Source organism: Sapajus apella, unplaced genomic scaffold (genome assembly GCF_009761245.1).
Source record: "Sapajus apella isolate SASKATOON/1434 unplaced genomic scaffold, GSC_monkey_1.0 scaffold144, whole genome shotgun sequence".
NCBI lineage: Eukaryota > Metazoa > Chordata > Mammalia > Primates > Cebidae > Sapajus > Sapajus apella.
Window position 1 is genome coordinate 1557810 of NW_022437084.1, and position 22992 is coordinate 1580801.

Consider the following 22992-nt stretch of genomic DNA (forward strand, 5'->3'; position numbering starts at 1 on the left):
CAAAAAAAAAAAAAAAAAAAAAAAAAAAAAAGAAGAAGAAAAGAAATTTGGAGTCCTACAATCCTGTGAGCCATTCCCTGCTGTCTAATTTTGGGAAGGTTCCTTGACTTCTCTGAGCCCTGCCGTATAGCTCACACTTTTCACACACCAAGATGACGATTCCACCTCATGCACAGTGCCTGCCCCAGAGTTGGCGCAGACCAATCATCTGGCTCCACGTCATTGTTGTTTTCAGACAGTTTTGCTTTAGTCGTCCAGACTAAAGTGCAGTGGCACGACCTCAGCTCACTGGTACCTCCGCCCCCCAGTTCAAGCGATTCTCCTCCCTTAGCCTCCCGAGTAACTGGGATTACAGGAGCGCACCACCACGTCTGGCTAACTTTTGTATTTTTAGTAGAGACGAGGTTTTGCCATGTTGGCCAGACTGGTCTTGAACTCCTGGCCTCAAGTGATCTGCCCACCTCGGCCTCCCAAAGTGCTGGGATGACAGTGGTGAACCACCACACCCGGCCCTATCCTTTCTGATCATTCAGATTTCATAGATGATAGTAATAAACCCATGCTCACCAGGGAGCTTCAAACGAACGGCCCAGGGATTCGTTTTGTGACAGCAAAACATGAAATATAAATACATCCAGCTTAACCAAGATCTTCATCCCACCTGGAGAAATTGTTTTATTGTTGCTGTGGTTTCTCTTTGGAATTCAATAACTGCTTTGAATATACTTTTCAACCAAGGAGGATGCCCACACCAGAGCTCCATATTCCCAAGGTATTTAATCAACTTTTCCCTCCTAAACTTCCTCAGTATGCCCCTTCCTAGCATCTGGCCTGAGGTTTACTTTCATTGCAACTAAACCTGGATTAAAGCAGCAGATGAAGATGAGCGAAATTGTTCATCTTCACAGTTAGGAGCTTTTCCTGAGTTTTTATGGCTTTTTAAAACAGTGCACCTTAAGAAGGAAGCTGGGGCCGTATCATTTATGTCCACTGAAAACAAGTAAGGGAATCATCACCAGTGCTCACACTTAGTCAGTGTGGTATAGCTTACACAGCGGACTAAATGATGTTTCACAAAGTCTGTAACCCAGGTAAGCCTCAGGAGTTTTTGTTGTTTTGGTTTTTTTTTTTTTTTTTTTTTTTTTTTGTAGATAAAAGTTTTATTGGAACACAGCCATGCTTACTCATTTTATATATTGAGTATGATTTGTTCAATGAAGCAGAGTTGATTGGTTATAACAGAAACCATATGGCCCACAGCAGTTGGGATTCCAGGCGTGCGCCACGACAGCCAGCTAATTTTTGTATTTTTAGTAGAGATGGGGTTTCACCATGTTGGCCGGGCTGGTCTCAAACTCCTGACCTCATAATCCACCCATACACCCGCTTCAGCCTCCCAAAGTGTTGGGATTACAGGTGTGAGCCACCGTGCCTAGCCTTTGGCTAGCCTTTTTTTTTTTTTTTTTTTTTTTTTGACAGAGTCTTGCTCTGTTGTCCAGGCTGGAGAGTGAAGCAGCATGATCTCAGACTCCCAGGTTCAAGCAATTCTCCTGACTCAGCCTCCTGAGTAGCTGGGATTACAGGTGCATACCACAATGCCTGGCTAATTTTGTATTTTTAGTAGAGACCTCAGTTTCTCCATGTTGGCTAGGCTGGTCTCAAACTCCTGACCTCAGGTGATCTGCCCACCTTGGCCTCCCAAAGTGCTGGGATTACAGGCATGAGCCGCCACGCCCAGCCTTATTCATTTTTAAGTGCTTACTTCAGTAGCGTTAAGTGTATTCACGCTGTTATGCAACCAATCTCCAGGCTTTCTTCATCTTGCAAAACTGAAAATCTGCACTCACTCATCAACTCCCCATTTCGTTCTCCCAGCAGCTGCTGGCAGCCACCATTCTACTTTCTGTCGCGATGAACTTGATTAATCATTTTAGGTACCTCATAGAATTCAGGTGCTTCAGCCTCCCAAGTAGCTGGGACTACAAGCATGCACCACTATACCCAGCTATTTTTTGTATTTTTAGTAGGGATGGGATTTCACCATGCTGACTGGGCTGGTCTCGAACTCCTGACCTCAAATGATTCACCCATCTCAGCCTCCCAAAGTGTTGGGATTATAGGTGTGAGTCACAGTGCCCAGGCTGAAAATTTCTTTATAGTGATGAAATAGTTCTGTATCCCAATTGTGGTGATGGCTACCTTTATCTATAGACATGAAAGAGAGACAGAAACAGAGACAGACAGTGGGGATGGGATAGAGAGAGAGACAGAGAGAGAGAGATGTAAAAAATGATGAAATCCATGTAAGGTCTCTACCTGAGTTAACAGCATAATATCTACGTCATTTTCCTAGTTTTGACAGTGTACTATCCTTATAAAAAGTGTTACCAGCCGGGCGCGGTGGCTCACGCCTGGAATCCCAGCAGTTTGGGAGGCTGATTCAGGTGGATCACCGGGTCAGGAGATCAAGACCATCCTGGCCAACATGGTGAAATCCTGTCCCTACTAAAAATACAAAAATTAGCGGGTGTGATGGCACTTGCCTGTAATCCCAGCTGCTGGGGAGGCAGATGAAGGAGACTCACTTGAACCCAGGAGATGGAGGTTGCAGTGAGCCAAGATCATGCCACTGCCCTCCAGCCTGGAGACAGAACAAGACTCCGTCTCAAAAAAAAAAAAGTGTTGGGGCCGGGCGCGGTGGCTCAAGCCTGTAATCCCAGCACTGTGGGAGGCCGAGGCGGGTGGATCACGAGGCCAAGAGATCGAGACCATCCTGGTCAACATGGTGAAACCCTGCCTCTACTAAAAATACAAAAAATTAGCTGGGCATCGTGGCGCGTGCCTGTAATCCCAGCGACTCAGGAGGCTGGGGCAGGAGAATTGCCTGAACCCGGGAGGCGGAAGTTGCGGTGAGCCGAGATCGCGCCATTGCACTCCAGCCTGGGTAACAAGAGCGAAACTCCGTCTCAAAAAAAAAAAAAAAAAAAAAAAGGTGTTACCACTAGGAGAATCTGAATGAAGGGTACATGGGCATTCTCTGCACTATTTGGCAACTTTTTGCGAGTTTTATATTATTTCAAAATAAAATGTCATAATAAAAATGTGTCTGGCGTATGGGAAGTGCTCAGTAAAAAATGTTATCACCCCCCTAGATCTCACTGGCTGCATTTTCCATTTCATTTTATTTGCTTTATTGTCAGTGTCTATTTTCTGGCCAGCTCTAATCATTGCAAAATGAACAAGATCCCTTTAGGAAAAAAAAAAAAAAAAAGTCCCTCCCACTGAGTCCACCTTGGCTGATTCTCTAGCAGAAAGCTTGACAGTCATACATGTAATTATGAATCATCTGTCATTTTCACACCAGCTATTGTTTTATAACTTGAGTAATTATCCAAACAGTGTTTCACAAACCTCGACACTAACCAGGCATTACAGATCTTCAATGCTCGTAACAGGAAAGAGAATTCAGCAAGTGTTCTAGGCTCCGGGAGACGCCTTTCTTGGTTTGGAGCCAGGCCTGACGGCTAAAGACAAGAGGAAAAATATAAAAACACGTGTTTGTATGCGTTTGCTCATGTGTCACAAAATCCTGGAAGACGACCCAAAAAACATTCTAGTTTTTGTGTTTTGAAGAGGGATGAAGACAGAATAGGTGGCGAACAAAGTTAGAATGGAGGTTGATCACTCTGTTTTTTATAAACATGTTTTGTTTTTTTACCACATAAAAATACTTTCTCTTTTTTTTTTTCTTGAGATGGAGTCCTGCTCTGTCGCCCAGGCTGGAGTGCAGTGGCGTGATCCCGGCTCACTTCAACCTCTGCCTCCCGTGTTCAAGCGATTCTGCTGCCTCAGCCTCCTGAGTAACCGAGACTACATGCGCCCACCACCACGCCCGGCTAACTTTTGCATATTTGGTAGAGACGGGGTTTCACCATGTTGGCCAAGCTGGTTTCAAACTCCTGGACTCAAGTGATCCACCCATCTCTGCCTCCCAAAGTGCTAGGATTACAGGTGTGAGTCACTGCACCTGGCCAAAAATATATTTTATCAAAAAATTAAATAGAAATGATGTTACACACACACATGCCAGAGTCCCTGAGTCCAAACCTGGCTGCTCCTTATTGTGTGACCTTCGCAAATGACTTTAAACAAATTTTTTTTAATGGGGGGGAGGGCTCACTACATTACCCAGGCTGGCCTCGAACTCCTGGACTAAAGCAGTCCTTCTTCAGCTTCCCAGGATGCTGGATTAAAAGGTGTGAGCCATGGCACCTGGGCTTAGAAAATGACTTCAACTGCCCTTTGCCTCAGTTTCCCCCATTTATAGTGGTGACAGAAACAGCAGCAAGTTCCTAGGATGGCTGGGAATATAAACAAGTTAATTGCTGCAAATCCGTTAAAACTGTTTTACAGAGCACACACTTAGCATGTGTTAGCAATTAGTGCCACTGTTCTGCTCCTGAGTAAGTGCAGAAGTGAAGAAAGATTTGCTGTCTTCTCACCTTTCCCCAATCTAACAAATCTAGCCGGTGAGAGTTTTACTGAGAAAAGCTGATTTCCTTTTCAAATGGGGAAAGAAATCAATTCAGAAATTGATTGATTGCAGGCAACTGAGTGGGCAGGTGAGAGCGCTGGATCTGCACTTTTTTAGTTTTTAAAAGACAGACTTATGATTTTATCCTATAAGGTTAAGTACAATAACTCAAAGATTCTGCCGGGTGCGGTGACTCACGCCTATAATCCCAGCGCTTTGGGAAGCTGAGGTGGGAGGATTGTTTGAGGCCTGGAATTCAAGAACAACCTGGGCAACATAGTGAGACCCTGTCTCTGTTTTTTAAAAATGACTATAACCACTCAATATATGCGAGTAGTTAATTATTATTATCTCCATGGTCATTATTTCAGTATATGGGTGCACAGAGGAGCAGGAGAGGGCTCCGAAAGACACCCAAGGTCAACATATGACTTCATTATATTCATAGCAATAATTGGAGATACCATTTGCTGGGCTCTTGGATGTCCAACGTGTTGTGTGGACGTCCCCATTGAAACGTCACACAAACCCACACGATGTGGCTATCCTCGGCTAAGAAAGTGGCTATCCTCAGCTGAGGAAGGCCAACCCTGAGACCAGACACACTCAGCCCTTACCTGATGTCACGATTGAGCCCCTCCCTTTTTTTTTTTCTTTTGTTTGTTTGAGATGGAGTCTCACTCTGTCACCCAGGCTGGAGTGCTGCAGAGCGATCTCATCTCACTGCAACCTCCGCCTCGCAGGTTCAAGCCGTTCTCCTGCCTCAGCCTCCCGGAGTAGCTGGGACTACAGGCACGTGCCACCACACCCGGCTAATTATTTTGTATTTTTAGTAGAGGCGGAGTTTCACTGTTTTAGCCAGGTGTTCTCAATCTCCTGATCTCGTAATCCGCCCGCCTCAGCCTCCCAAAGTGCTGGCATTACAGGCGTGAGCCACGCACTCAGCCAAGCCCCTCCCTTTGCATCTGAGAGACCCAAAGTCTGGACTAGGATTTGGTGTCTCCAGGTGGCAAGCTCTGTTTCTGGAGCTGGATGCTGCGACTGGCGCAAGAGAGCCCTGGACCCACAACCTTCAGTCCTCCCCCGGTATGTCTCTCCGACTCCACAAGGTGGCAGTATTGCACCGTGGCAAGCGCACCTGCCCCGAGCTTGGCGAGTGCAGATCCCAGGTAAGAACCTGCCCGCTCAGTTTTCTGAAAACAACCCGGAGCTTCTCTGCGACTCTTTCTTTAAATCTTTAAAGTGGAGGTGATAACAGGTCCCACCTCATAGGATGCTGAGGAAATTAAATGAGTTCACATTCATAAAGAGCCCGGAATAATGCCTGGCAAAAAAGATAAAGTACGTTATGAGAGTGGCTATGATGGCGATGACGTTGACCGTCAGGATGATAGACGACTCATTTTGTTGTGTTGTGATTTGTGACTTTCTTTCCCTCTGATCTCTTCATATCCACGTCTCTGTGTGTCCATGCCTCCACTTTTTCCTCCGCTGAGGTCACAAACTCAGCCACCTCCTGGGGCCAGGCAGGAAGTATAAATGAGGGAAGCTGACTGTGTGGGAGCCAAGGAAAACCGCAGGGTGCCCCCGGGGTGGCCACTCAGCACCTGCTGATGCTGGATTATGGCCGCGTGGGAATGCAGGCGTGATGTTGACTGATAACCGTGGCCTTTTCAAGGGAAACTTGAAATCTCCTGACCTTTTAATGCTCCTGATCCATTCAAACAAACAAGCCAACAAAAAAGTCCAGAATCTAAGAGGCCAGAAGTGTCTGCAGCCTGCATTTATTCACGAGTGCCCTCTATGGGTGTCCCGGGTAGAGACCCTAAGGAATTGGAATGAATTTCACTCCATAGCCAGAGGAGCCAGAAAGCAACATAGTCCTTTCATGAAACAGAAATAATAAGCCTCTCTCCTCTCCTTTCAGAAAGAAACCACAGCCGGCAGGGCCTGGTGGCTCACGCCTGTAATCCTAGCACAAGGGCTGAAGGTAATCACAAAGATCACCTGATCACCCATAAGAGGGAGACATAAGAGTCAGTCAGAGAAGGGGGGTGAGTACATGAAGCAGAGGTCAGGATGATGCGACTGTTGGATTTGAAGATGGAGGAAGCGGCCACCAGCCAAGGCATGCAGGTGACATCTTAAAGCTGGAAACAGTGAAGAAACAGAGCCTCCTCTGAGGCATCCTGAAGGAATCAGCCTGACACTTTGACTTTAGCCCAGTGACACTGGCTTTGGACTCGTGACTCCGGCATTGTAAGAGAATGTGTCTTTTTGTTTTCAGCCACTAAGTTTGTGGTGGTTACACAGCAGCAACGGGAAATGAATACAGACTTCTACACCTGACAACAAAGAAAATCGGGGTAAAGAGGAGGAGCCATTCTAGACAGGGGCCCAGGAGGGAACATTTAAGAAGAAACCAGGACCAGGTGCAGTGCCTCACGCCTATAATCTTGTGAGGCTGAGGCAGGCAGATCACTTGAGCCCACGAGTTCAAGACCAACCTGGGCAACTTGTGGGACCCTGTCTCAAAAAAAATAAAAATAAAACAGGAAAAAGAAACAGGTAAAATTAATCTTAGCAACTTCCTTAACTTGATATATTCAAACTTGTCATTTCCACATGTAACCAATGTAAAAAAATCAATAAGAGAATTTATATTCTTTATTCCACACTAGATCTTCGAAATTGTGTGTATTTTTACACTCACAGCACATCTCAATTTGGATGCTATGTTTTTTCAGAAATATTTGATCTGCACTCAGAGCCCAGAAAGCTTAGAGTTGAAAAGGATGATTCACGCACCCAGGTTGTTCCAAACTCACTTAATTAAAACTCTTTCCCACCTGCATTCTGATCCAGGGAGCCACAGGGTGACAGACAGAGACAGAGTTGAAAGACTAGACAATAAATAGTGCTGTGGGCGGTGAGAAATCAGAGACAAGGACACAGAAACAGGGGACAGAGACCAACACAGAGAGGAAAACAAAGACAGAGAGACATGAGAGAAGACAGGAGGAAAGCAGAGACAGAAAAAGACGGACAGAGACACAGGTGCCGAGCCACAGACGAAGAGACAGAGATGGGAGGAGAGAGAGATGCAGAGACAGATGGACAGAGACACAGGCATGGAGCCACAGACAGGGAGACAGAGAAGGCAAGGAAAGACAGAGACAGGAAGAAAGACACACAGGGCCAGAGAGAGACAGAGATCAGAGGGTCACAGAAGTCTGAGGCAGAGTGAGAGAGACAGACTCAGAGAGAGACAGAAACGGAAAAGAGAGCGAGAGGCGCACCAGGGTTCCTGTCTTGCGGCCCCAGCCTATGTCCTGTCCTGCCCAGAGTTATTTGGGGGTGCACAGGCCCAGGACAGAGTTGGGGGAGGGTCTCACTGGGGATGCTTCCAGTCTAGCAGGTGGGAGAAACAGAGACAAGGGGGAGAGAGAGAGACAGAGATAGGGCCCGAGAGATAGGTAAAAAGAGAACCAGAGGGCTGGGGGCGGTGGCTCACGCCTGTCATCCCAGCACTTTGGGAGGCCGAGGTGGGCGGATCACAAGGTCAAGAGATTGAGACCAGCCTGGCCAACATGGTGAAACTCTGTCTCTACTAAAAATACAAAAATTAGCCGGGCGGACACCTGTAATCCCAGCTACTCGAGAGGCTGAGGCAGAATTGCTTGAACTCAGGAGGCGGAGGTTGCCGTAAGCCGAGATCGCGCCACTGCACTCCAGCCTGGCTACAGAGCGGGACTCTGTCGTCTCAAAAAAAAAAAAGCCGGAGAGAGACAGAGACACGGGGTGCGGTGTGAGGGAGAGAAGGAAGGAAGGAGAAAGAATGTTAAAGAGCAGAGACAAGACCCAGGAGAGGCAGAGACAGAGACGGGGACATTCATGCCTCATCGCCGTCATCTGCCGGCACCACCCTCACCCGCGACGACTCTGCGGTCTACACCCACCCACTCCTTGGGTGATCTCATCTGGCCTCATGGCTGTAAACACCACCTCTCCCCTGCTGAGTCCCCACTGTTTCTTTCTAGCCAGTCCTGACCTTGACCTGCCCCTCCGTGCTCTACTGCACCTCACACACACACACCTGTGCTGGTGTCTCCACAAGATCCGCAGAGGCGCCGGCAGCGCAGGGGCTGAGACCAAGCCTCCACGCCATCCCTGGCCCCTCTGTTCCTGGCCCCCCACTTTGCATCCATCCGGCAGTAACTTGGCTCCACATGCAGAGGGGACCCCACGTCCATTCACCTGTCTTCTCCCTTGACCCCATCACCTCCCACCTGGGCTGTTGCCACCGGCCCCCGCCCCACCCCCGCCATCACTCTCCACGATGAAAGTTTTTAAAAAGTAAATAAGATGACGTCACTCCATCCTCGTGCTTAAAATCCACTGCACTTAAGTTAAACCCAAACTCCTTAACCCTGGTACATAAACCCCTGGAGGCCTGCCCGGCCCCTAGTCTGCTCTCCTGCCCCCCCCACCCTCCTTTGCCTGGAGCCAAGTTCTCCCCTGCACCCGGCAACCTACCCTGCTGCAGGGGCCCTCCTCCTCCTCCTCCTCCCCACTTGGCTCTGGGCTTAAATGTTTCCCTTCTCTGAGACTCCCGACCACCCCCTTACATGCTGGTTCCTGCAGTTTTCCTTTATGGTCTGTGCCCCCCGGTGGGACGCGATCCCCAGTGGCCGCAGCACCTGCGCAGAGCTTGGAGCGTGGTGGGCACTCAGCTGCTTTTCACCGAGATAACTTTTTAGTTCTCCCACGCACTGGGAGCCTACGATGTGCCTGGCACCGTGAGCCTTTCCCCGAATTACCTCTTTGAATTCACTTTGGAAACGAGGCATAATGGTCACCCCAGTTTTACGGTTGGAAAAACTGAGGCTCACAGGAGTGCAGTTACTTGCCGAAGCCTCCCAAAATACCGTGTGATGTAGGCTGGATGTGAACCCAGGGAAATTTGCTGGAGAAGCACAGAAAGAGGGTGATGGAGGAGGCGGGGAGAGAAAGAGAGAGAGAGATTTAGTTTAAAGAGAGAGAACACGCGAGAGAACAGGACAGAATGAGAGAAAATGAAAGAAAACACGAGAGAATGAGAGAAAGAACAACAGAAAGAAAAGGAGAGATAGAGGCAAGAGAGGTACCTTGTGAGAGACAGTAAGAACATGAAAAGAGACAGAACGAGAGAGAGCAAAAAAGGGAGAGTGGAGTCTAGGATCTGGGCAGGGGTCTCCTTCCTGGGCCCCTGGCCCCTGCCGCCAGCCCCATGTGGGCCCCGGACCACTGCCTGGTCAGAGCTGAGGCAGCCTGAGAGAGTTGAGCTGGAAGCTCCCAGCACCTGACCCCTGGAATGCATCCCCTGGGGGGCAGGTCAGCACAGGCTGAGGACGCTTATAAGCCCCACAGAGGCCCCTGCGGGAGGCCACAGGCTGGAGCTCAGCCCAGCAGCAGAATCCAGGAGCCCAGAGGTGGCCAGGTAAGAGGCCTGGTGGTCCCCCACTAAAAGCCTGCTGTCTTCGGGATCCAACTCCCTACAGCTCTGTGTCACTGGATTCTTAGCCTCTGGGCCTTCTGTCTCCACATCTCTCCAGATAGATCTCTCACTGTCTCTAGATAGGACTCTCTCTCTCTCTCTCTGTCTCTATCTCTCTCCGTCTCCCTCAGCCTCTCTGTCTCTCTGAACCTATGTCTCCATGTCTAACTCTCAGCTGTCTCTGAGGGTATCTCTCAAATGCTCTGTCTCTCTGGCTCCGATTCTCTCTGTCTTCCCTCTGTGCTTATTCATGGGTGACTAGACACCATCTCTCCCCACTCATAGATGGCTAGATGCTTTCTCTAAACTTTCCTTTCTACCTAGTTCTCTCTCTTTCTCTGTCTCTAAATCTGTCTCTTTAAGAAAGGGAGGGAGAAATAGAGGGAGAGAGAGACTTGCAGATCCCCAGACACAGCTGAGGCTCAGCCTTCATCCCCAGGTGCTGACGTGATGGCCACAGCGGGAAACCCCTGGGGCTGGTTCCTGGGGTACCTCATCGTTGGTGTCACAGGTATCTGAGTGTGCATGTGTGTGTGGCTGTCTGTGCTTGGGGGCACAGTGTTTGTTAATGTTCAGGCATGATTCAGTGTCCTCCTGTTTGTGACTGCAAAGCTGCCTGTGAGACGGTACCATGTGATCTGTCCCCCGTAGCTGTCCCCCTGCACCTCCTCGTATCGTGGTGAATGTGTGTGTGGCACTGTGGGTGTGTGGTTGTGCCTGTGAGACTCTGACAGTTTGTGCCTCTGAATATCTGGTGGAGTGACAACAGTGTAATGATGATGTGGGGACAGGGGAAGCCAAGGGTGCGGGAGATTGTGCTTCCTAGGGAGTGATCCATTGCTGGGAATCTGTGGCTGCTTCCTGGGTCTTCAGTCCTGAGATCCCCCTCTCCCATCCCGGAGGAACTCACCTAACAGAACTATATAATGGTGTTTTGGTGTGAATGGGCTTGTGGCTGGGTGTGACTGTGGGCAAGCCTGGGAAGGACAGGAGGACCAACTCTTTGAGCATCAGTCTGTGCAGGCAAGTGACCCGATCCTGGCTCCCAGCAACAACTCCACCCCCTGAGCTTTAATCCACCCCAAAGGGACTTGATCCCACCGCTATGAGCCTAGACTCCTCTGTTGGAGCCCTGACCGTGGTTTTGTACCGTGATGGCACTAGTCTCACCTCCAGAGCCCACCCCACAGCACTGACTCTGCCCCAGGAGCCCTGGTCCCACCTTCTGAGACTTCTCTACCTATAACCCTGCTCTTGGAGTCTTGATCCTGCCCCTGCGCTGTAACCCCAACCCCAGGAGCACCGATCCTGCCTTCTCAGCCCACCCCCTTGCCCTGACTCACCTCCCAGGAGCCCTGACTACCCTGAGTCCCTGACCAGGCTCCTGCACAGTCATCACCAACCCTGGGAGCCCTGGGCCTATCTCCTAGAGGAGGGCCCCTGAATCTCCGACCACAACCCCTGCACAATAACCCCACCCCCAAGAGCCCTGACTCCGCCCCCAGGCGGGGTCCTGCTCCTGCAAGCCCTCACCACGCCCCTGCACCGTAACCCCACCCCCGAGCCCTGGGACCGCCCCCAGGAGTCCAGCCTGCTCCTGAAGCTCTGAACACACCCATGCGTCGTAACCCCACCCTCAGGAGCCCGGGGCCCGTCTCCTGGGCCCGCCCCCAGCCCTGACTCCGCCCCCAGGATCGCTAGTCTCTGGTACCTGCAGCCAAATCGTAAACGGCGAGGACTGCAGCCCGCACTCGCAGCCCTGGCAGGCAGCACTGGTCATGGAAAACGAATTGTTCTGCTCGGGCGTCCTGGTGCATCCGCAGTGGGTGCTGTCAGCCGCACACTGTTTCCAGAAGTGAGTGGAGTGGGCGGGGCCTGGGTCCGGGAGTGGGGCCTGGATGTCTCCTTGGCTGAAGGCGGGAGCCTAAGATCAGGCTCATCCTGGGGTGCTCAGAGGGAAACAGCGGTGAAGGCTCTGGGAGGAGGACGGAATGAGCCTGGATCGGGGAGCCCAGAGTGAAGGGCTGGGAGGCGGAAGCCTTGCTTCGGAAGGACTCAGAGAGCCCTGGGTTGACATCCCAGCCCAGTGCTGTCTCTAGTGAACTAAGGCAAGTTCTTGTCCCTGAATTTTTGTGAATGAGGATTTGAGACCATGGTTAAGTAGCTCTTAGCAGGGTGTTTAGCAAAGAGAATGGAGTTGGGGTTAGGGAATGGGGTTGAAGATGAGACTAGAGAGAAGGATGTAGTTGCCACAAAACTGACCTGCCCTCCTTGGCCCAGCTCCTACACCATCGGGCTGGGCCTGCACAGTCTTGATGCCGATCAAGAGCCAGGCAGCCAGATGGTGGCGGCCAGCCTCTCCGTACAGCACCCAGAGTACAACAGACCCTTGCTGGCCAACGACCTCATGCTCATCAGACTGGATGAGTCCGTGTCCGAGTCCGACACCATCCGGAACATCAGCATTGCCTCCCAGTGCCCTACCATGGGGGACTCTTGCCTCGTTTCTGGCTGGGGTCTGCTGGCAAACGGTGAGCTCAGGGGTGTGTGTCTGCCCTCTTTGAGGGGTCCTCTATCCAGTCGCGGGGGCTGACCCAGACCTCTGCATCCCAGGCGGAATGCCCACCGTCCTGCAGTGCGTGAACGTGTCGGTGGTGTCGGAGGAGGTCTGCAGTGAGCTCTATGACGCAGTGTACCACCCCAGCATGTTCTGCGCTGGTGGAGGGCAGGACCAGAAGGACTCCTGCAATGTGAGAGATGGGAAAGGAGAGGGCAGGCGACTCAGGGAAGGGTGGAGAAGAGTGGGACAGAGACACACAGGGCTGCATGGTGAGATGCAGAGACAGAGACACACAGGGAGACAGTGACAACTGGTAGGAGAGACTGGGAGAAACAGAGAAATAGACATAGGAGTAAAGAGAAGCAAAGGAAGATAGAAACGGAAATAGAGACAGACACAGGGAGGCAGAAACACACACACACACACACACACACACACACACACACAAAATGCGGTTGACAACAGAAGAACAGCAGCATGGGGGCTGGGGGCGCTGTCCTCCATCCAACAGAAAATCCTTGTATAATATTTGACTCCCCAAAAATGTAACTAAAATAGTCTACTGTTGATGGGAGAGCCTTACCAATAACATTAATAGTCAATGTATGCATACATTTTATGCATTCATGATATAACTTTGTTGGAATTTTTTGATATTTCTAAGCTAAGCAGTTCATCTGCAAATTTTTTTAAATTGTTGCAACTCTCCAAAATTTTTTCTAATATATTTATTGAAAAAAATCCAAGTATAAGTGGACTTGTGCAGTTCAAAACAAGGTTGTTCCAGGGTCAACTGTGTACTCACAGGGAAACAGTGACACAGATTTGGAGAGATGAAACACGAAGATAAATAGGAAAAACCAAGACTCTGCAAACGGGCTGGGTGTGGTGGCTCATGCCTGTAATCCCAGCACTTTAGGAGACAGAGGCAGGCAGATCACTTGAGGTAAGGAGTTGTAGCCTAGCCAACATGGTGAAATCCTGTCTCTACTAAAAATACAAAAGTTAGCCGAGTGTGGTGGTGGGTGCCTGTAATCCCAGCTATTTGGGAGGCTGAGGCAGGAGAATTGCTTGAACCTGGAAGGCAGAGGTTGCAGTGAGTCGAGATCGCACCACTTCACCCAGCCTGGGCACCAGAGTGGGACTCTTTCTAAAAAAAAAAAAAAAAAAAAAAAGACTTTACAAAGACATGCAGAGACACTGAGACAGAGAAACAAGCCGTGAAGGAGACAGAGAAGGAGAGACAGACAAACAACAAGCCCAAGAGAAGCAGCCAGCATTCAGGATGCAGGACATGAGGGAGCAGGGTTAGGTGGCGCCAGGGATGTGGAATGGGACTTCCAAGAGATGTGTTGCTGGGCTGTGTTGTTATTGTTGATGTTTCTGTCTTTCTTTCTCAGTCTCATTTAGTTTCTCTCTGATCCCATATCCATTTCCACCCCTCTGTGTTTCAGATTCTGACTCTCTCTCTCTTCACAACAGGGTGACTCTGGGGGACCCCTGATCTGCAAAGGGTCCTTGCAGGGCCTTGTGTCTTTTGGACAAGCCCCGTGTGGCCAAGTCGGCATGCCAAGCGTCTACACCAACCTCTGCAAATTCACTGAGTGGATAGAGAAAACCATCCAGGCCAGTTAAATATAGGGACTTGGGCCCATGAAATTGACCCACAAATACATCCTGCAGAAGGAATTCAGGAATCTGGGTTCCCAGCCCCTCCTCCGTCAGACCCAGGGATCCAGGCCCCCAGCTCCTCCTCCCTCAGACCCAGGGATCCAGGCCCCCAGCTCCTCCTCCCTCAGACCCAGAGCTCCAGGCCCCCTGCCCCTCCTCCCTCAGACCCAGGAGTCCAGGCCCAAGTCCCTCCTCCCTCAGACCTAGCAGTCCAATGCCACCTAGACTCTTCCTGTACACAGTGCTGCCTTGTGGCACGATGTTGACCCAAGCTTACCAGTATTAAAGTTGCGTTTTCACATATTTTGTCCCATTTCCCTAGATCCAGAAATAAAGTCTAAGAGAAGTGCAGATTCTGTTTCCAGTATCCTCCTTGCTTCCCTTCCACTCAAGAGATTCTAGCAAATGGCTTTCCCTTCATAGGTCTCAGTTTCCCTATCTGAGAAATGGGAGCTTTGACCAGGAGGCCACAGGGTTTCAGAGGGAGCGGCCATTCCCTGGGTAGTTAAGAGAAACCAGTGCCATGGATGTTGTCCAGTTTCTGAATAGTCAAGTCAGCAAATGGTAACTAGAGATTTTCTTGCTCAGTTTAACTACTCAGCTTTAGTTCATATCTATTTATTTTTGTCTTCTAACTGCATTTCAAGAACTTTTCATTTGCATCTGTCTCAGGACTTGGCTGCTGTAGCTGGAGTCTGGTGGGGGGAATAGCGGAGAGGCCTACTGTGAGTGTGAGCTACAGAGACCAAAGAGCAGAGACAGGGGAGGCTGAGGGGCAGAATGGGGCAACTGAGGGGCAAGGAGATGGGAGACTGAATAAGTATACAGATAATTTGAACAATATGATTAACACACTCTACTTAACGCTCAGATATGGAATGTTGCACCCAGTACCTGAAAAATGTAGAATTTCAAAAGTCAACTACCAGAATGGCTAAAATGGAAAAGAATGACAGTACGAAGTCTCAGTTTTATCTAGAGCAGCTGCAACTCTCCTACATTGCTGGGGGTGGGGGTGAGGGATAAAATGGTACAACCGTCAGGAGGCTGAGGCCGGAGAATTGCTTGAGCCTGGGAGTTCTTGCTATGAAGTAAGCTGTGATCACACCAGCTTGGGTGACAGAGCAAGACCCTGTCTCTAAAAGAAAAAACATTCATAGGACCTCAGGGGATGAATGGACAGTATATACGACCTTAGTGAATGGATGGACAGGTCATTTTACTCATCCCAGGTTTACTTGTATAGACATGAACTTGATTACCAATTTTGCCTCAGATGGTTCTACAAGCATCCTGGCGAGGTTGCCTATAAGAACAAAATGGTGACGCTTGGGCCCCTGTGGCACTCCTTGCTCTGAAGAAAAGACAGTTCAGATAAACTCCCTAGGATAATGCCAGACCTCAATTAGTTGGATAGAAACATGTCCCGTCGCAGGGAGCAGGCCCCAAGGTAGAAATGGAAGGCCTCTCTCTGTGTGTTAGACGGACAAAGAGTCCAAACGGCTTTTCATGATTATCCAGATGATGTTTTATAAAGGTGAGGTAGGAGATCAGCAGGACTTGTTTTCTGGTCACAACCGTGCTGACCAAAACAAGTCCAGACAGGATAAAATAAAATAAAAACAGCAGGAATGACCAGATGAAGAAAAAGTGATCCCTATCTGCCCTCATTGCTCACTGGTATAGAACACTCTCACCAGTGCCATGACAGTTGATAAATACCATGGCAATGACCTGGAAGTTACCTCCCTTTCCATGGCAATGACCCAGAAGTTATCTCCCCTTTCCATGGCAGTGACCTGGAAGTTACTTCTCCTTTCCATGGCAGTGACCCAGAAGTTACTGCTCTTTTCCTAGAAAGTTCTTGATAAACGACCCCTCAATTTGCATTGACCCATTACTTAATTTGCATGTAATTGAAAGTGGGTTTACACGAGTATAAATATAGTTGCCAAGAGCCCATAGGTTGCTGACTCTGAGCACACTGCCTATGATGTCGCCCTGTTTCTCAAGGAGCAGCACCATTCAAGGAAGATTGCTGTCTCACACCACCAGCTCACCCTTGAATCCTTTCCTGGGTGAAGCCAAGAACCCTCCGGAGCTAAGCCCCAACTTCAGAGCTAACCCATCCTGCAATGAAGTGGCAGTCTCTTGTGATCCACATGCAAAGAATTTTAACTCCAAAATGAAGACCTCAGTCACCAAATTCAGATTCTAGACTTTGAGCTTCATCTTCCTGGAGATCAGACTGGTGGTCCAAGCTCCAGACATCAGACCAGTCTTTGGACTCTAGAACCAAGACTTCCATTTCTGGATTCCATGTTCCAGGTCCCAGTTTGATCAGAAGTAAACAAATTACCCCTGAGGGCCAAATTCAGCTGCTGTGTGTTTTTGTAAATAACATTTTGTTAGATCATAGTCAGAATAACTCCTTCGTGCGTTGTCTGACTGTTTTTATGCTGGGACAGCAGAAATGAGCAATTACAGCAAAGACTGTCTGGCCCACAAAGCTTAACATTAATTACTTTCTGGACCTTTGCAGAAATAGTTTGCTAATGTCTGGTCTAGATTTCAGATGCTTCACTCAAACCCCAAAATCCCAGAATTCAGATCCCAGGCTCTAGATTATACAGCACCAACTGGAGATTCTGAAGGCTGAGTCCAGACCTTAGACCCAGGCTCCAAACTCTATCCCTCTGCTCTAGATTCCCAACTCCAGACCCCTGACAAGACCCCAACCACCCTCCAGGGATCCAGCAATCTCTCCAATGCGAAATCCACTGAGAGAAACAGGAAAGAATGATAGAGACAGTGTCAGCCACAGAGAGACAGATACAAAGACAGAGAGTGTGGGTGTGTTAGTTGTCTGTCTCAAAGACAGACAGAAACAGGCAGACAGGCAGTACCTGACCAAGAAGCTCAACTGAGAAATACAGTGATAGAAAGAGTCTGTGGCCATTCGCTCATTCTCATTTATTCAGTAAGTACTTATCAGTTACCTACTATGTGCTAGGCACTGTTTTAGGGGCTTTGGATAAACCGGTGAACAAAACTGGGAAATACCCTTGTCCTGGTTATAGTTGAGAGATACAAACAATAGAAAATAAATCCAATAAAATAAATGACAAATTAGATATACATTTATACGTGTTAATGTAATATTGTATATTCACACAGACCATATACAATAAGTTAAATAAAAGGAAGATCAGGGAGAGGGAAGTTTGCAGTGTTAAAAAGGGAACAGATGTTCCATAAACTGGTGAGTGGACAAATAAACAGTGGTACATCCATACAATGGAATCCTATTCAGCAGTAAAAGTGGAACAAGCCGCTCATAGCTGTGTGATCTTCGACAAGTTACTTAACCTGTTACTTAACTCTGTGAAATGGGGCTGATGATAAAATCTTCCAGGTGAGGTTGCTATTAAAGTGAGTTACTGCCTTAGCCTGCTGAATAGCTGGGATTACAGGTGCCCACCACCAAGCCCGGCTAATTTTTGTGTGTTTTTTTTTGTTGTTTTTTTTTTTTTAGTGGAGACGGAGTTTCTCCATGTTGGCCAGGCTGGTCTCAAGCTCCTGACCTCGGCTTCCTAAAGCTGGAATTACAGGTGTGAGCCACCGCACCGGGCCTGTTTCTGGATTATTATATCACTCTAATTTACCATGTGACTGAATCTCTCTGCTTGTACCTATTTCGTTCAGTCTCATGTGCTGTGTGTCTCATTGTGTGAGCACCTTGTGTGATCACCCTGCAGCTTTGCAAAAGTGTGTGTAGCTGAGTGTGATGTCACATGGGAGGTTGTGCCCCTGTGCCTGTCTCCTGTCCTGTGTCCCTGAGCCGGACTCCAGGGTTCTGACATATGGCTGTGTGTTGAGTCATGCCCTGCCCACTGGTGCCTTGGGAGGCTGTGTGGGACAGCGGTTAAGGAAATAGGCCGTGGAGCCTCCCTGTCCGGGTTCAAAGCCCTGCCCTGCCATTTCTTACCTGGGAGACTCTGGGCAACTTTTCTAACGTCTCTGTGCCTCAGTTTCCCCATTTCAGAATGAGGGTCATGGTCCTACCCACTTTAAGTGGTAATCTGAGTGTGGATAAATATTACAAATACTCTTCACCCGAAATGGTCATCTGAACATGAGCTACATAATACATGCCTGTCAGCACCAGAATGCCTGGTCCATAGGTGATTGTGAAACTATGAGCTGTAATTATCACTGATATGAGTATGTCTCAGCCAGTGTGCTCCCTGCTGGCAGAGAGGGTTTGGAGGTTTGGAGGATGAAGGGCAGGTACAAGGGCCTCAGCTGCATAGCCATTTCTTTTCTTTTTCTTTTTTTTTTTTTTTTGAGATGGAGTTTCACTCTTGTTGCCCAGGCTGGTGCGCAATGGCGCGATCTCAGCTCACCACAGACTGGGCGTGGTGGCTCACTCCTGTAATCCCAGCACTTTGGGAGGCCAAGGTGGGCGGATCACCTGAGATCAGGAGTTCGAGACCAGACGAGCCAACATGGTGAAACCCCGTCTTCACTAAAAATACAAAAATTAGCCAGGCATGGTGGTGGGTGCCTGTAATCCTAGCTGCTCAGGAGGCTGAGGCAGGAGAGTTGCTTAAACCTGGGAGGCAGAGGTTGCAGCGAGCTGAGATTGCGTCACTGAACTTCAGACTGGACAACAAAAACAAGACTCAGAAAAAAGAAAGAGAGAAAGAGAGAGACACAGAAAGAGAGAAAGAGAAAGAGAGAGAGAGAGAGAAAGAAGAAAGAAAAGAAAAGAAAGAAGAAAGGAGGGAGGAAAAGAGGGAGAGAGGGTGGGAGGGGAGGGAAGAAGGAAAGAAGGAAGGAAGCGAGGGAGGGAGGGGAGGGAGGGACCAAGGGAGGGAAAAGAAAAGAGAAGGGGACTGTGTGCAGAAAACCGGGAGATATGCAGTCAAGAAGCATCAGAGAAACAAAAAGCTCAAAACAAAAGATCAAAAAAGGCCATGAAGCATCTTCCAGTTCTCCTGGGATGCGTGTTCTGGAGGAAGGCGGCCATCATGCATGGACTCTGATTCCCCAGAGGCCATCATGCTGAGAGGCTGCCCGTAGGCACTTGATGCGGTCCCAGCCTAGTTCAGCGTTTCAGTCACTGCAACCCAGGTGCATGACATGTGAATGAAGGAGCTCCAGATGACTCCAGTACCCAGTCTTCCAGTCACCCCCAAACCTTTGAGTTTTTGGTGGCAGAGACAAGCATCTCCTCTTTCTTTGGGTCTCCCTGCATTTTTCTGTGCCTTATCCTAATTCCCAACCCACACAATCCATAAGTGTAATAAAATGGTTGTTTTACATACTATGATTAGGGTGGTCATTCACAATTATGCTATATATATGCTACATATATATTCACAATTACGCTATAATTCACTATTGCTGTATAATCAATAAGGAGAGCCAGGGGGAAATAGAAACACACAGAGAGAAACACAGAGTCAAGAGGTTGAGACACAAGGGATGGAGAGAGAAGTCCAGGGGAGATGCCCAGAGGTGAAGAGGAGAAAAAAGAAATGCAAATATAAAATATAAAATGAGTGCAGGGATAAAGGACATAGCTATAGGGATACGGTCATTGGCTGAACTCAGGAATCCCTAACTCCAAACGCAACCACACCCTCAACCCCATCCCCGCCCTACACCACCTCAGTCAGCAGCTCCATGACCAGTTATCCCCAGTCCCAACCCGATTCCCACTCCAACAGGAGAGCTGCCGACAGGGGCTGAAAGAGCAGGACCAGGTGGGCCCAGAGCTCCCAGAGGAACATTCCGAGGGCTGGGAGTGGCGTTCAGGAGAGCAGGGAAGCTGGTTTTCAGAAGGCCTGTCCCTGCCTGCCTGGCTGCAATTTTATTGTCTGTTTGGGTTTTCTCCATCAGCGTCTCTCCAGTTTGGCCCTTAGAACTCTGTGTCCCTACCTGTCTTGGGTCTTTCTGTGAGCCTGGGCTTCACTGTTCCACTGTCTGTCTCTCTCCGACTCTGGGTCTCAGAGTTTCTCGGACGTGCTGTGTCAATCTGCTCTGACTCTGCCTGTCTCACTGTCTCCACCTCTCCCACCGTCCATGTGTTTCTGCCTTGCTCTCTCTCTCTCTCTCTCTTGTCTTTGTCTCTTTTGGCATCTGTCTCTGTGTATGTGCATCTCTCTTTGTCCCTTTCTGCAGCTCCTCCCACCCTCAGCCTCTTTCCTCAACTGGGAGACTCTGAGGGTCCCTGGTCTGCAACGGATCCTTGCATAGTTTCGTGTCCAGGAAAAAGCCCAAAATGTCCAACCAAACATACCAAGTGTCTACACTAACTTCCGCCTCTTCGCTGAGTGGATGCAGCAAACCATCCAAGCCACTTAACCACATGTGGTGCCAGGAACACCACCATCCTTTGAAATTCACCCTCAGGCTCAAGCCTCCAGCTAAGGTGCTCAGACCCTTCCTCCTTCAGATCCTGGAGTCCAGGACCCAGCTCCTTCAGATGGTTTTCACCCCTTTGACAGGCGGGGAGACTGAAGCGTGGAGGGCAGCTGTGTTAGTCTGTTCGTGCTTTGCTATAAAGGAGTATCTGAGACTGGGTAATTTACAAAGAAAATAAACTTAATTGGCTCACAGTTATGCAGGCTGTACAAGCATGACACTAATATCTGCTCGGCTTCTGGTGAAGGCCCCAGGAAGCTTAAAATCACGGCAGAAGGCGAAGTGGGGGCAGGTGTGCCACACTGAGAGAGAGGAAGCAAAGAGGGGAGGGGGTCCTAGATTCTTTTAAACAGCCAGATCTCGTGTGCATTAACTGAGCAAGAACTCACTTGTCACAAAGGAGACGGCACTAAGCCATTCTCGAGGGGTCTGTCCGCATGACCCAATCACCTCTCATCAGGCCCCACCTCCAATATTGTGAATCACATTTCAACATGAGATTTAGAACGGACAAACATGAAAACCGTATCAGCGGCAGAGCCTGGGAGCCACAGATCAATTCCCGTCTCAGGACCTCTTTCTAGAACAATGATGGGGCCAGCAATGACATGTCAAGAGAAGGAAAAAGTCCTCAGAAGAAGACCCTTGAGGCTCAAACCCCACACCTACTTAGGGAAGGACCTGGTGTTCCACAGAAGGAAGGGTGGCTGACACTGATTGACTACTTACAAATCATGCCTTAACTCATTCAAACCTCAGTGACCTTTGCATGAGCTGAATATGACCATATTTTCATCAAATCTATGACGGCAGCCTCGCAACGTGCCCTGCTAAGGTGTGAAAGTGCCTCCAATGAAACTACCATATGCCATTGATTTCAAATATGCCCATTTTCAGACACATTAAGAAGGAAGTCAGAGAACTTATGAAATGGGGTAATGTCAGAGGCATTTGAACCAGAGAAACTCCATCTTGAACAGGAGCTGGGCAAGATGAAGGTGAGATCTACTGAGCTGCATTCCCGGACAGTGAAGGCATTTTAAGTCATAGGATGAGACAGGAGGTCAGCACAAGATACAGGTCATAAAGACCTTACTGATAAAACAGGCTGCAGTAAAGAAGCCGGCCAAATCCCACCAAAACCAAGATGGCGACGAGAGTGACCTCTGGTCGTCCTCACTGCTACACTCCCGCCAGCACCATGACAGGTTACAGATGCCATGCCAAAGTTACATGGCAGGAAGTTACCCTACATGGTCTAAAAAGGGGAGGCTTGAATAATCCATCCCTTGTTTAGCATATCATCAAGAAATAACCATAAAAATGGGCAACCCGCAGCCCTCGGGGCTACTCTGTCTATGGAGTAGCCATTCTTTTATTCCTTTACTTTCCTGATAAACTTGCTTTCACTTTGCTCTACAACCTTGTCCTGAATTCCTTCCTGTGTGAGATCCAACAACCCTCTCTTGGGGTCTGGATCACGATCCCTTTCCGGCCGAGCTGTTACATGGGAATAGTATTAATGAGGCATGGGCTGCCTAAGACACAAGTCCCAGGCCCACAGTGGAGGGGATTCTGCTGGGCCCACCCTCAGAGGCTGGATAGGTAGTCAAGGAAGTGACACCCTTGGGACACAGCAACTGTAGTGACCTACAGTTCACAGAGTGAGCCTCAGCATTTGCACTGTCATTGAGCTCATTCAAGCAAAGCTGTCTTCCATAAAGATCTTTCCCTCTAGAGAGCGCATTTTTAACTTACCTGTCCTCAGACCGACCCTTTGCTCATTATCATAGTAAAAACACAGGAGGCCGAGGCGGGTGGATCACGAGGTCAAGAGATCGACACCATCCTGGTCAACATGGTGAAACCCCGTCTCTACTAAAACTACAAAAAATTAGCTGGGCATGGTGGCGCGTGCCTGTAATCCCAGCTACTCAGGAGGCTGAGGCAGGAGAATTGCCTGAACCCAGGAGGCGGAGGTTGCAGTGAGCCGAGATCGCGCCATTGTACTCCAGCCTGGGTAACAAGAGCGTAACTCCGTCTCAAAAAAAAAAAAAAAAAAAAATCCCTGGGTAGAGACTGAAGACACTAATGAGACATGCGACAGATGCACAAGCATATGCAGACACTGTGCGTGTGCACCCAGAGAACCACCCAGAACATGCTTCTAGTAACACCTCTTCTCACCTCCTTATGAACAGCTGTGTAAAACTCCCATAAAAGGAGCCTCCCTAGTGCCAGCTTTTGCTGTCTCATCTT

The 22992-nt window shown here is 49.0% G+C and overlaps 2 protein-coding genes across 2 annotated transcripts in view; one reads left to right on the forward strand and one right to left on the reverse strand.

Moving 5' to 3' along the window:
* The first annotated feature begins 9944 nt into the window (after positions 1-9944).
* On the forward strand, positions 9945-14652 carry KLK4 (kallikrein related peptidase 4). The gene is made up of 6 exons (XM_032264545.1): positions 9945-10013; positions 10510-10581; positions 11763-11925; positions 12351-12601; positions 12684-12820; positions 14113-14652. The coding sequence occupies exons 2-6, from the start codon at positions 10521-10523 to the stop codon at positions 14263-14265; spliced, it is 765 nt and encodes a 254-aa protein (XP_032120436.1). The 5' UTR covers positions 9945-10013; positions 10510-10520; the 3' UTR covers positions 14266-14652.
* Positions 12697-22992, reverse strand: part of LOC116540803 (kallikrein-2-like) — a 70310-nt gene continuing 60014 nt past the window's right edge. Inside the window, exon 5 of the transcript XR_004264591.1 lies at positions 12697-12813. The gene's annotated coding sequence lies outside the window, so the exon portion shown is untranslated. The remainder of the gene's footprint in view (positions 12814-22992) is intronic.

Coding starts and splice junctions, on each gene's coding strand:
- KLK4 (XM_032264545.1), top strand. CDS start 10,521: ATGGCCACAGCGGGAAACCCCTGGGGCTGGTTCCTGGGGTACCTCATC. Junction 12,602..12,683: donor CTGGGGTCTGCTGGCAAACG/GTGAGCTCAGGG, acceptor TCTGCATCCCAG/GCGGAATGCCCACCGTCCTG. Junction 12,821..14,112: donor ACCAGAAGGACTCCTGCAAT/GTGAGAGATGGG, acceptor TCTTCACAACAG/GGTGACTCTGGGGGACCCCT.